At 37.9% G+C, this 14,393-nt stretch overlaps 1 protein-coding gene across 1 annotated transcript in view; it reads right to left on the reverse strand.

Annotated features, from left to right (window-relative positions):
* SGMS1 (sphingomyelin synthase 1) overlaps positions 1-14,393 on the reverse strand; it is a 159,479-nt gene that overhangs the window by 14,893 nt on the left and 130,193 nt on the right. Inside the window, exon 5 of the mRNA XM_011990285.1 lies at positions 6,237-6,354. Coding sequence (XP_011845675.1) covers positions 6,237-6,354 — 118 coding nt within the window. The remainder of the gene's footprint in view (positions 1-6,236; positions 6,355-14,393) is intronic.

The raw sequence follows: 14,393 nt of genomic DNA on the forward strand, positions 1-14,393 counted from the left end.
CCACAAGATTGACTGCCTGTCTGGAGTCATCTCTGGCCACTTGCCTCATAAGATCCCATTTCCAGATACATCTAACTTCACCTTATTCCCCGATTCTCTTCCACACATGTTTCCTCCACCTGGAAAACCTTTCCTCCCTTCATTTCCATTTGGCAAACTCCTATTCCTCCTTTGAGATTGGGCTCAGAGGCACATCCACAGGGCAGCTCATGCTCCCAGCAGAGGTGCCTCCAGTGTCTGTGCACTCATGGCAACTGGCTCCGCAAGTCTACTACAGGGAGTCAGAGGGGGATCTGGGGGTTACACTGTCTTTTTCACAGCTTCTGGATGCCCAGAGGGAGAAGGTGCTTGTCTTATACATTGTGTGTCCTCAAAATTTACCTGTATGCCCACATAGGGCAGGTTCTCTAGAAACGTTTGCTCAGGAAATAAGCAACCTTCTTGACTATCAAATGAAATCACATCAATAATCTGCCTGTCTCACGCTCTGGGAAAGTGGTGTCTTCCTTTTAGTTAGAAAGCCTTTCGAAAGGCTAGAGTTTATAAAATAATGTAAAAATTCATACATCAAATGTTAAATATAAGGAGACATGAATAATAAATGCATAGACAGCACCATCAGAATTATGTAAAAAATGCATAGATAAGGAACTAATACACTGAATTGTTAATAGTAGATAGGGTCATGAGTAGTTTTTTAAACCTTCTTCTTTTTGTAGTCTTTCAATATATCTATAAAGAATGTATAGTTTATTTAAAATGAAAACTTCTCTTTTTAAGTGACAGAAAGTATTTAGTGCATTGCTATCTTTAATTACTGAAAAAGGAAAAGAATAGTAGCAATGAGAGAAAAGGAAAAGCAAAGACAGATTTAGGATGTGAAAGGTTCCGGGAAAGTATATGCAAGAAGTAGCAAAAAAAAGAATTGAGAACAAACGAAAAGGAAATTTTTAATAACAATCAGAAACTGGAAGACAAGCAGAAAGTTATGCAAAATCAAGCATTGACAATTTAAGTTGCACACCATCCAACAGGATGGCAGAAAGCTATTTTGGTAATGGAACACAAGCCGTATCCTGAAATACTGATAAGGTTAGTAAGAGCTAATCACAATATCAAACTTTGTCAGTGTGGAGGGCACCTGGAATACTCTGCTACCCAGGAAAGAGAGAAAGAACTGAAGAAGGCCGTAACATCCTAAAGAGCAATGAGTCTGCTGCCTTTTAAGACTGAACTTGTGCCAGCATAGGGACCTGTTAGGCTGATGGTTGTGACATTACAGCTCAGCAGCAAGTCAAAGGAGGTGGTTTCATCTTTCGAATCTGTGCACTGCAGAAAAGCTGACAGTGGCAGAGAAGAATATGAAGGCTGTTCTGCTGTTGCATTTGTATTATATTGTTCCACTGAGCGATCAACCTCAGATGCCTCCCAGACATAACCCTGCCCAAAAGTGGGCTGTGTTCAGTTACGTCTGAGGCAAAAATTAAAACAAAACAAAACAAAGCAAAACATGTTTTTCAAGTTCAAGAGAATCATTTCACTGAAAACTCCATATTGGATTAATGCACTAGCCAGCTGAGTGTCCCTGTCTTAATGTAATATCTCTCTTCTCAAAGCTTTTCAACTCTAAGGTCACCATGGAGACCACAAAACACACCCAAACATGCATCTCATTTTACTGTTTAGTCACTATTAGATTAACTCATCTGATTATTAAAATGAGAGTCGAAAACAGTGTAAGTTATTTCTTCTCTTCTATTAGCATTAGGCTGCCTGTTTATCTGTTTTTTTGTTTGTTTGTTTTTGTTTTTTTAATTTTAAGGAGTTTGTTAAAACAGGAAAAACCTTACCGACAGGAAGTTTATACACCAAAGAATTCTCAAATATTCTGCCCCTTTTCTAAAAAAAACAGTATCATAAACAGTTGTAACAAGATGAGAAGAGGTTGTTTTCATGATGGAACACACCTTTGGAGCTATGATGAGCGTAACATGGGCTAATCAAGGTATCAAAAACTTGCCAGCCTCCAGTGTAAGCCACACACATGTATACCACCATGGGATATACCAGAAATTTGCAATCTAGAAACTGAACACATCCACTTCCCTTTTCACTTCCTTTTCCCAGGGGCTTATTATTATTGCAGAAACATTTATGAGAAGCCCACTTTTCCTCACAAACTGATCATCTCAAAGGATGATTATTTCTCTGAGTGATTACATTTTGTGAAGCTATACTGCCATCGAGTGAAAGAACAGTAAGACCAATTTTTAGAATCACTACTGTATACTTGTTGGAACATTTTTCTTAGAAGCTGCATATTTTGAGTATTGGCATTAAGGGAAGCATTAAGTACACTAATTACGGGTTTTAATGGCATAGTGAAAGCTTAAGTTCATACGACTGTATTAAACAGGAAGTCATATTCTAAAGCTCAACTCTCCCCCCTTACAGTTTAGTGATGACTGAGTAACTGTCAGAGTATCCACCAAGTGACAGGCCTTAATTGGTGTCTCAAATCATGGAATATCCAATTCTGGAAGCATTGTGCTTTCTGTGTCTTGTCTCTGGGCCTTCTCATCCATATCCACAGCTTTAACCACCATCCAGAATATGATGATTCACAAATACTTATTTTCCAGCCCTGATATTCCCTCAACTTTAGACTATATTGCTAAATATCCTGGACGCCACCACTTAGACATCTCACAGATACTTTAAATTCTGTGTTTAATCCAAGTCATTAACTCTCATTTCCTCTATACCATGTCATTATACCAGTGGTAAAATCCAGTCCTGAAATCTTTCCCTATTCTCATTCCCTGCATGAAATCTACTATCAAGTTGTATTGATTTGGTCTCTTAAATATTGCTCAAGTCTGTTTCTTCCTTTCCATCCATCCTTAGGGCCAGTAGCTTAGCTTGAGGCCCTTATTACAGCATTTTACACATTTATTACGTAAGTTACAAATTTAAACTAACAGATTCTAAGGTGTTTTCCAAAAAGGTAGGAACTATATTTACCTTACTCATGCCTCATACTCTAGCACCCAAAGCACAGTAGGTCCTTAATGCATGTTTGTTAAATCAGTTCTCACTGGATGAATAAGAGTCTAGGGATTGAAGCATGATGACAATACCAAGTCCTCTTCTTACTTCTGTATAGCACGTTACACTGACACAGCCCCTAGAAACTGTCTCCTTTCATACCTATAACTCCTTAAAACAGATTTCAAAAAGCATCATTAGCTCTGCTTTGCCATTTAGGGAGGGAACTGAGGCTCTGAAAAGTTAAATGACTTGCCCAATGCTAGTAAGTGGTTGTGTAAGACTGTCTTAACCTTGACTTCAGTGTTCCTTTTACTATTAAGTAAATTTGTATTTTTACAGGGGCAATAAGTTCCCTCTCTGTACAATGGTTCAGAGACAGATTGAAGATTCAGTGGCAGTGATGTTCAGACATCAAACGGAACTTTGGCCTGAGTAACTTTTAATAAGGTTCCTCTCACTTCTGATTCCCTTAGCCCTAGGTATGATTCTAAAGTAGGCAAAGCTGTCCTCTGAGGCTTCTCTCCAGTGTCACCCTTTTCTCTCTTCAGATACTCGTTCTCAGTGGAGGATTCTAGCCCTTGCCTGACCACTTAATTTCTTAAGCTTGATCTGCCATCCAAGAGGTAGCACCAAGCCTTGGAAGCCTTTCCCAATTCTTGTGCCTAGCTTCAGAAATCTTTCTGTTCCACCTGGCAAGTGTTCTGTTAACAAGCTAAAATTGAATCTAATTAAGTCTGCAGAGCCAACTTTCTACTCAGAGGAAACACAGAGCGACACAAGTCACTTGACACCACAAACAAACAAATGGATAAATCCAGAAAGTGGGATATCCTATAGGACAATTAATCTAATGTCTACAGGCTATTGGCAGAGGGGAAAGGAAGAAAGGACTGCTCTAGAATTACAGACTTAAAAGACAGAACAAGTAAATGTAATATAAAGATTTTGGACCCTAATTTATACAAACCAACTGTAAAAAAAGGAAAAGCATTTTAAGACAATCAAGATATTCCATCAACTTGTAATTGCTGATATTACAGAATTACTATTAATTTTGTTGAACACCAATAGCATTATGATTTTGTACTAAAATGTCCACAGTTTTTAGATGCATACTAAAGTATGTGGAGGTGAAATGACATTATCTGGGAGTTGCTTTAAATACTTCAAAAAGAAAAAAGAGAGGAAACAAATGTCGCAAATCTTGATAATTATTGAATCTGAGTGTTGGGTTTTTGGGAGTTCCTTATACCAGTTGGGATACATGTGAAAATTTTCAGAATAAAAAAGTGTTTTCTAAATCCTTTCTTCCAAGAGTCTTATTCTACAAAATAAGCAATTAGATTTAATGAGTTTTAACTAGTACTTTTTTCCAAGGTGTGCTAATATTTCACCTCCTACTGTTTAAGATTCTAGTTTCCAGAAGATCCTCATAGAATGATGGCCCTAGTTGGGATTTCTGGCAACACAATAAATGAGCAATACGTTTGAGTTTGTGCACAGTTCCCGCTGCTACTTCTGTGTTTACAAAGAAAACTCACAAGCTATTCTTAGGCAAAGAATCTTGGTTAGATATGTTGATGACTCAAGCTGACTCTGTAAGAATCCATGGCTCACCAAGTATGGGCTTGCCAGCAACTGGTGGAGCTACAGTAGTCCTCAAGAAGAAACAAGTTTAGAACCAGAGTAGGGAGAAAGGCTACATGGTACGGCCCCTCAATACTGGATCCATCTTCAACATGTGCTTGGCCAGAACCTACATCCACCTACCCCTTGGTAGCAAAATTTCCCAATGCACAGACATTTTAAGGAGTTGAATTAAACTTAGGTGAATATCCTAAACTGTCAGTTTACTGCTGAGAACATGCTGCTTATCAAGCCAGGCTCCCAGCAAGAGTCCACATCCTTGGATTTTCAATGACAAGATATTCCCTATAACCCAGGAGTTACAGGTGAGTGCTTGAGAGCTTTCGCAGACAATAAAACCAATGTGAAGCTGGCTTCTTTGGAAGGGGAAAAGAAACTGCAAGAAGGAGAGTGCAGGGAGGCAGGATGGCTGATAGAGAAGAGTGGAATGTTGAGAACATTCCTTTTGTATGACAGCTCTTCTGGAGCTAAGGAAGTAGTATATAGCAAAAAAAAAAAAAAAAAGAAAAAAGTTAAGTAAGAAATGAGTTATCTCTGTAGGCATATACATAAGTTTAGGAAAGAAAGGAGTCACAGGAGACACACAAATTAAAGAGACCCAAAATTTTATATGATCAAATTAAAAATCCAGAGTGAATTTTTCAGCTTTCTTTCCAAAGGTTCTATCAAAGAGAACATCTCTTCTGGGAGGAACAGAAGTACAAAGCAATGAGACTGAAAGTGTTTGGCTGTTTCACCCACACAGGTGTAATGCAAAGAAATGATCTCAAATACATCAGAGTATACTATATTTTCTCCCACCAAAAATCAAGGAGAGAAATTAGCCTCTTTTAAAAAAATGCATTAAAGAGCTTTAATGTACATAAATATTTTAACAATAAAATCTTCTGCTAGTTATTTCATAGAGTTCCAACGACCACCCTAGTTAAAAATTCTTCCAAGGTAAAAGTTAGGAGGTGAAGAGGGTCACGTGAATCTGATGGAAAGGTAGAGATAATAAGAGAGGAATAAAGTTTATTTTTAAAAAGACTTCTTTGTTACTAGAGAAAATCGATAAGGCAAATATATTACCCTAGAGAAAAGTGATCTTATTTGGCTTGGTTGAGAACTGCAAGGAGATAGGAATACTTTCTCTTCCTGGCTCTGCTGTAGGGATTAATAGAAGGAAAATGGAAAAAATATCACTTGAAATTGAGCTCTCCCTCTGAGAGACAGGAAGCATATAAAAGCTTCTGGATGCGTGTCAAAGAAATGAGTGATATTTAAAAAATTTGGCAGGAAACCAAGGAACTACACAAAGCTTAACTGCTTCCAACACACAAACTAAACCACATATTTCCGCAGTTGGGAGGCACTGGCAGGACTTAGAGATTCTGGGAAGGGTGGGGCTGCCTGGCCATATCATTTAGTAACATTCTCAGATGGAGGAGGGCCTCCACTGTACTCTGAAGAAATGTTTTCCTGCAACCTCACTCAAAGAACCCCAGGGCAAGACGAGAAACAAACAGAAAGGGAAATTACAGCAAGGAATAGTTTACCTTCGGAGAACAGTTGAAATGCATACCAGGTACTGGGAGTGTAGTTACATACATTGTAATACACCGATACAGGTACAGCGTGCCAACTATGCAGAAAAATCTTCTGCTAATAATAGACCTAGAAAAAGGGAAAAACAGGGCAGATTCTCAGTCAAGAAATTCTGTAGGTTCATTTACTTTAATTTTTCAATGACTCAATAAAAACAAACCCCAGAAACTACTTGAGAGCTTAAAACCAGAATGTTCTAACTATGGCTAATACCAGATTAAGACAAAGATTTTGAGAACAACATTGTGGTGCTTTTTAAAAAATATATTAACTGGCCAAAAGCGTTTAAACCGGTTTATGTTGCTATTAATTAGGCTTCATGAGGCCTTCAACCTGAGTTGACGTTCAACTGTTGGACATACAAGTGAAGCCCACTGTGATTGGTCAGAACCCACTTAGTATCTGTGGTTAAACATTTAGACAGTATCTTTTCTGTCATCAAAGGAATATCTTCAGAAAATCAGAATGATATTAGAATGAGAATTTAAAATTTTATGCCATTTAATGGGTCACAGATATTAAACAATTTTAGTTGTACATCCCAGAAACTGATTCTCTGAGGCAACATGATACCAAGAAAGAACCTATGGAAAAACAGCGTTCAACCTCATCCCATTCCCTGACTACCACTGCAGCTTGGGATGCACGATTTACTTCTCTGAATCTCAACTTCCTAAGAAGCAAAATAGGAATAACAACATTAGAAATAATGTCTGAAAAATTCCTACTATATAGTAGGTACAAATGGTAGGTATCAAATGTATAGATTAAGTGGATGAATACAAATATAAGCAAGAATTGGAAATAGTCCTATTAGTTATTAGGTTCTAACAAAAGTATTTGATATATACATGTAGGTATGTATCTATTTATATACATATACATGTATATTGAGTTAGATAACTTCTCCTAATATAAAATTCCACGTAAGTTTGTACAACTTAACCACATTAAAGTTTGGTGTATTCTTGAACAAGAACATTCTTTCCCTCTCTACCTCTCTCTTGTAGTACCACAGGCCAGAGTCTTGTGGGTAACCCTGTGGGTCTCCTCTTCCTTAACCTTGAGGAGTTCAGATTTTCCTAAACAAGGAAAATTTAGAAACAGTGGGCAGGTGTTCCTCTTAGGATCTTGGCCATTCAATCATTATAATTATATAGTGTAGCTCTAGTTTTATGCAGGATGGGCATGCCTACTGAGGTGTGGCAGCCAGAGGAAAATTTGTTTCATGTGTATTTTGTTTTAAAAAGAGAAACAAAGGTATGTCACTAATGTGATTAAAAATTAATTTTTAAAAACCATAGAATTATATTAGCATTTTATCCACATCTGCACAGCCTATGTATGTTACTTAGGTTTTATGAGTAGAATTCGGGTGTTGGTCTCTTTACCTAGATTTGAGAAACTGGGTCAGAATTATTTATGATAGAAGCCATCTTTGCTTATTTTCTCTCAGTCAAGCTGCATATGCCTCCTCCAAAGACATGAATTTATTCAGCATAAAGCTGTCCTGACAATCTATATGCCTCTAATTTCAAGTAAAATAAAAAGCACAATTAAATAATATAAAGACGGACAATACTAGAGAAGAATACCAGCCTATAAATGTCTTTGCCAAGAACACCAAAAAAGAAATACCAAAGTAAATTTTACATTGTAAGACATAATGGTCATCTTTCTTTAAAAGAAAACGCCCTCCTTAGCCATCCTGCTCAAGTGAACAGAAATAATTCTCAATTTCACTTGAACTGTACAAGAAACACTTAAGTCAGCACACTTTCAAGTCTAGATCTGCTGAACTCTTCAGAGGAAGAAAAACAAAATTATTGCTTTTCCTAAGATTACTATCTTAAAATCACTTTGCCTGATTATTTTCTGGCACACAAAAGGTACACATACACACACACACCACCCCAATAACTATTTCCATATTTCAAACTTGAGTTACATGTGAGTACCAATGGAAGTGATTTCAGAATTATCTAAAAATCCAAGAATGAGGTATAAAAAGATGAGAAAAGACAAATACATAAAATTGTTTTAATTCAAATATTGAAGGTTCAGTCACATTTACTATTTGACTTAAAGTGAAAGAGTCAAATGACTTTGAAAACTGAAATTTGACATTTCCATGTGAAATTGTCAATGTTAACAATAAGGTGACAAGTTAGAAGTGGTTGTTTTTAAGAATTTTCTGCTCTTTGGCATTTAATCTTTTTGAAATTAAGCTTAGAATGTTTTTGGTGTATAATGTTAAACAAGGATTTTCTACAACAAACTTTAACACAGTATAAAAGTGTTTCAAGAAATTGTATGTACTTCTGGGCGTTCACTTCCTTAATCAAAGAATTTCATACACTTAGAACTCTTATTTACTTAAAGGTTTAAAAGTTCAAGATATGCTTTACAAAAACTCACAAAAGAAATGTTAATGAAATATTCCTAGAAATTAAGCAGATGCCAACAAGAAGACGCGTGGTGCAATTTTCAAAATCACAACGGTGCTCCCCTCACATGGGATACACCTCTCCTTCCACATTCAAAAGAAGCCAGTTTCCCATCAGCACACACTTGGCAAGGACTATCATCTCAGAGACTTGTGTTTGGTCACGTTTATCTATTTTTCTCCCAGGTGTTAGGGTACTAGGCTCATTATTACTTTTTCTGAGAAAAAAGGAAAATGTATCTATTCAATTTGATTACAAGGAAATATGAATAAAAGTGTTAAATTTTATAGATTATTAAGACTTACTAAAATAGCATGTTTTGTCAAGTACATGCTAGTATTTTATTAAGCTTTTTTATATTCCTAATTTAAAAAAAATTGCTCAGAACTTGACTAAATACCACCAGCACTAGTGTTTTTGACATTTGGTACAATGATCTAAAATTCTGAAGAAAGGTCAGGCATGGTGGCTTATGCCTGTAATCCCAGCACTTTGGGAGGCTGAGGCAGGTGGATCACTTGAGCCCAGGAGTTCAAGACCAGCCTGGACAACATGGCACAACCATGCCTCTATTAAAAAAAAAAAAGAAAAATTAGCTGGACATGGTGGCATGTGCCTGTAGTTCTAGCTACTCCGGAGGCTGCAGTGGGAGGATCACTGGAGCCTGGGAGTTAGAGGCTACAGTGAGTTATGACTGTGCCACTGCACTCCAGTCTGGGTGACAGAGTAAGACCTGTCTGTAAATAAATAAATAAGCGAAAAGTGGTTTTAAAAAAATTACTATAGTGCAAAGTAAAATTAAAATACTGGAAAAAGTTTGTTTTCCCATGAGTTGTCTCTTTCAACTAATCCACAGTAGGAAGACATATACAACTCTTTCAATGCCCAGACCTGGCCTCCTAGCACTTTCTGGAAGCTATTAGCTTTTAGAGATAAATAGGACTTGACAACAGTACAGTGGAACTAAGCAACAATTCAAAACTAAGAGGCAATACACAAGGGAGAGCACGTGTAACTAACACAGAATTGGGAGACTCGAATCTCTGGAGCAGTCATGGAAGAGTAATGATTCAGGTCTCTGATTAGTGATTCCAGTTGTAAAACATGAACGGACAGATAATGCATTACTGAGCTGTATCTTTATATAGATGCTAGTTTTACCTTTAACAAAGGCTCACCTGGTGCCCTTGACCACCTCAATTAATTTCCTTAGAAATTAGCTTCCTCATCAGCAAAAGGAAGAAAAAGACATCACTTTCTTATGAATCAGAGAAAGGGGTGACAAAAAAACTGGAAAGGCCATGAAATAGCACTAAGAATAAGCATCAAAATAGTCATATTTTTCTTAATATATAAGGTTGAAAATGAAATAGTTTTGTTTAGAGCCAATGACCACACTACTAAAAAACAAAGTTTCTATTGAGGTATTTCCCCAGGCACGGTATTACCAACAGGAATTGTTTTGCCAAAGTTCTCTTATATAACAAGCTCTGTGTCATCTACTTCTTAAAACCACCTGGCAATGCATGGATATGATCCTTATTTTACAGATGGGAAAAGTGAGGTTCAGAGTTTAAGCTGAAATATAAACAAAACAAAAACATTCAGGAAACTGCATCACATTGTGTAACACTGTGTAAGAAATCTCAATTTTGAGTATTTATAGCTGAGCCAACATCCTGTCCCATTTCAGCCACATTTCAAAATCCACTTAATGACTATATTAATAAAGTACTGAAAAAAATTATTCTAGCACACATAGCTATCTAAAATTAAATGTGTTTATTTTTCATTATTTTTTGTAGTCTGTGCCCAGTTAGATTTGCTTATTACCACTTTCCTCGTATGTTAAATCAGTCATTCTGAAATGTCGTTCATTTCTCAACACTCTATCTCACCTGAACATCCACAATGACCTTCTTTCTACCTATTGCCCTTAACACCACTCTTGCCTCCTGCTATGGTCTGAATGCTTGTGTCTCCTTCCCCTCAAATTCCTATGTTGAAACCTAATCACCAGTGATTAGATCACAAGGGCAGGGTCCTCAGGTCTGAATTAGTGCCCTTATAAAATAGATCATAGAGAGGTGGGCTCACCCTTCTGAAATGTGAGGACACAGGGAGAAAGTGCTATTTATGAACCAGGAAATTGGCCCTCACTAGATGCCAATCAGCCTGCACCTTGAGCTTGGACTTCCAGCATCCAGAACCTATAACTCACCCACTCTACAATATTTTGTTATTGCAGCCTTAACAGACTAAGGTAGCTTCCTAAAATGCATTCTGTTTAGAACTGCCAGAATCATCTATTTTGAAACAGTTAAACAGGTATGTCCCTTAAAGCCTTCCAATGGTCATCAAACTCATTTTAATAAAATCCAAATCTTTTCCCAAGACACTGAGGCCCTATATCTGGCCACCTTCTTCTAGCCTGCCCTCTGGCCACCCTCCCTATCATTCTCCAGGATCTATCTCAGCCCAGTGCCCTTGGTGCTCTTTGAACACAGCTTGCAAAGTCCCTCCTACCTTGAGTAGGATCTCTGTGCCAGCCATTCTCTCTGCCTGGATTCTGCCTTCTCCTGGGACACTTGCCTGTCACTGATACATTCCATTCAAATGTCATCTCTAAGAAAGGTCCCCTACTCTAAGGAAGCCCCTGTTCCTCTCTATCCCATCCTCCTATTTTAATTTCTTTACAGCCCTCCTGAAAACATACTGCATCCCTACGTTCCATATTCTGTGAAGCTAACTCCAAAGAAATTCTAAAATCTGTTTTCCTTAATTCCTCGCTACCAGCACCTGGATTCCCTGGATTGTGACAACTCCCCTCACAGGTTTCTTCAACTACCTTCAACATGACACCTCCTTTTTTTTTTTAAGTCTTTTTTTTTTTTTTTTTTTTTTTGGTGAGACAGGATCTTGCTCTGTCATCCAGGCTGGAGTGCAGCTGCATGATCATGGCTCACTGCAGCCTCAATCTCCCAGGCTCAAGCACTCCTACTGCCTCAGCCTCCCGAGTATCTGGGACCACAGGTGCAGGCCACCATGGCCAGCTAATTTTTAAAATTTTTTCTGTAGAGACAGGGTCTTTAAATATTGCCCAGGCTGGTCTTGCATTCCTGGGCTCAAATGATCCTCCTGCCTCCACCTCCTCTGTCTTCTCGTAGATGTGAATCCCACCGCCAGGGGCAAAAAGAGCCACTCATTGTTCCCTAGACACAAACTCAATTTCTTGTTTTTGCCTGCCAGTCTCTTTCTCTGGCCTCTCACATGATTATCTCTGCTATAATCCTATGCATCTACCTCATGGCTTCCAGATGTCCCCAACTGGACAGAGCCACTTCATCCTCCCAATTCCTTCAAATTTTGTTTTTACTGTATGGTATTTTTTAATAGTGAGACAGGCATCACCATTACCAACAAAGGTAATGTCTCATCCCTTTGTGAGAAGACGCTCTTAAGAAGACCTGTGCTTTCTTTCTTTTAGTCCCAGGGAGACTTATGATGGTACCTGTAATACGATGGCAGTACCAGCAACACTATACAGTTTTGTGCTCTAGAGCTTTACTTCTTATTCTCTCTGAAGTCCTTTTCTACTTCTTCCTACAAATATTTGGTGCTTAAACCCTTTTATATATCTGCCAGAAATACTCTGCCCTGATGTTCACTGTCCCTTCACTCTGCATCCTTTTTCCATTCATATTTTAATTCAAAACACTTGCTGAGATTGCTCCATTATCCAACCAGAACTGCAAACCCCTAGAGACTGGGGCCTGTGAGTTCTGTATGCTTCTCTCTTCTTTCTAGTCTCATTGTCCTGTAAGGCCTTTCCACCCATCACAGCCTCAGGTATCTCAACGGCTACAGACTCCATTTAGGAAAACTCAGGGCTTAATTTAGTACTTTAGAAGAGAAAATTCTAAGGAAACGTTAGTAAAACAAATGAAAGAACAAGACTAAACATGGTAGAACAAACAAAATAATCAAAATAAATACTTGCCTGGGAGATTTAGAACTCATTTAATAATTCTTAGGTACCCATACAGGGTAGACGGCACAGTTCATGAATCAGGAAAATGAGACATACTTGTGCACCAGTCCAGAAATGTGTCTGTACATATACTATGAGTTTTTGCTTTTTAAAATCCAACTCAAAGAAAATTCACACCTTTGCTATTAATTATTTTAACAACATTCCTATTTAGCATATGCCATTATTCCATTTTACAGAAGGAGAAATTAACGTATGAAGAATTTAAGTACTAGCCTGGGGCCAGAGAGTAAGTCAATGAAAGCGTCACTACAAAACCTAGGTCTTTCTAGACTTTGAATCAGCTGCTCTTTTCGCTAATGAAATTAACATGTTACTTCCAGAGTTATATACAAGTTGTAACAGGAAGTAAAGAAAAAAATGCTAACCTATAAGACATGAACAAAAACATCAATACTATCTACTTGAGATAGTTATGTAGAATTAAAATCAAGTATCCTCCAGAAACTGCTAAATAAAACTGTAAACAAAAGGTGTTATATTTCTGTGTTGGTAGTTTAGGCTATCAACAAAAATAATATATGTATATATGTGTACATATATGTGTGTACACATTAGTGTATACATAGAATACATTAGTGTACATAGAATACAAAAGTGTATATGCATACATGTGTGTTTGTGTGTGTGTGTATACACACCCAGATCTCTCCTCATTCCTTCCCATCATCAAAACTTATCCACCTTGAATCATATTGTTAGGGGCTTGCTTAGTCACAGCCAGCAGAACTGAACAATTACTGTTTACTCTTGGGCTAAGGGATTATCCTTAAAAGTAACACTGTTATTTTAACAGGGGGTTTCTGAAAACATAACAGACACATCACCAGCAGTAACTAACATTTATTGAATTCTAGGCACAGTAACTAGCATGTGCAACACATAACAAATTTTAGTGTCTATTAAAATTCACATAATGAATATACATGTGCTATTCTAAACATGGGAAATACAGCAGTGAACAGAGCAGACAAACAGCCTGGCTTGTGGTGCCTGTGTTCTAGTGAAAGAGGCTGACAATACACAGGTAAAGAAATAAGTAAAACATAGAGCACGTTAGATAAGTGCTGAAGAGGAAAACAAGTAAGAGTCTCATTAGGGGAAGGCAGGTTAGAACTGGGGGCTAAGTTGGTCAGAGAAGGTCTACCTCTGTATGATGTGTCAACCAGGAGGTTGTGGGAGAAAATTCCAGAGGCTTGTGTATATCAGTGTTTGTTGATCATCAAGGGAGTACAGGGCATGAGGCCATGAGGTCTGGGAGGACCTCTTAGGTCACCATATGAGGACACTGGCCTTAATGCCCTACGAGGTGGAAGAAGATAAATGTACTTTGACTTACTCTGTCTGCCAAGTTAAAAGGCTGTTAAAAGGAAGCAAGACCAGGTAATAACCTAGGTAAGAGATGAAGGTGGTTAGACCTATGGCAGCAATAGAAGTGGTGAGGAAGGTCAGAGGATCACTTGAGCCCAGTAGTTCTAGGCTACAGTGAGCTGTGAGCTATGATCATGCCACTGCCCTCCACCCTGGGGGATGAAGTGAGATCTCATCTCAAAAACAAAACAAAACCCAACACATTTGGGCTGAGCACTGGGAGGAACAGAAATGCCACT

This window comes from Mandrillus leucophaeus, unplaced genomic scaffold, assembly GCF_000951045.1.
Source record: "Mandrillus leucophaeus isolate KB7577 unplaced genomic scaffold, Mleu.le_1.0 Scaffold376, whole genome shotgun sequence".
Taxonomy (NCBI): Eukaryota; Metazoa; Chordata; class Mammalia; order Primates; family Cercopithecidae; genus Mandrillus; species Mandrillus leucophaeus.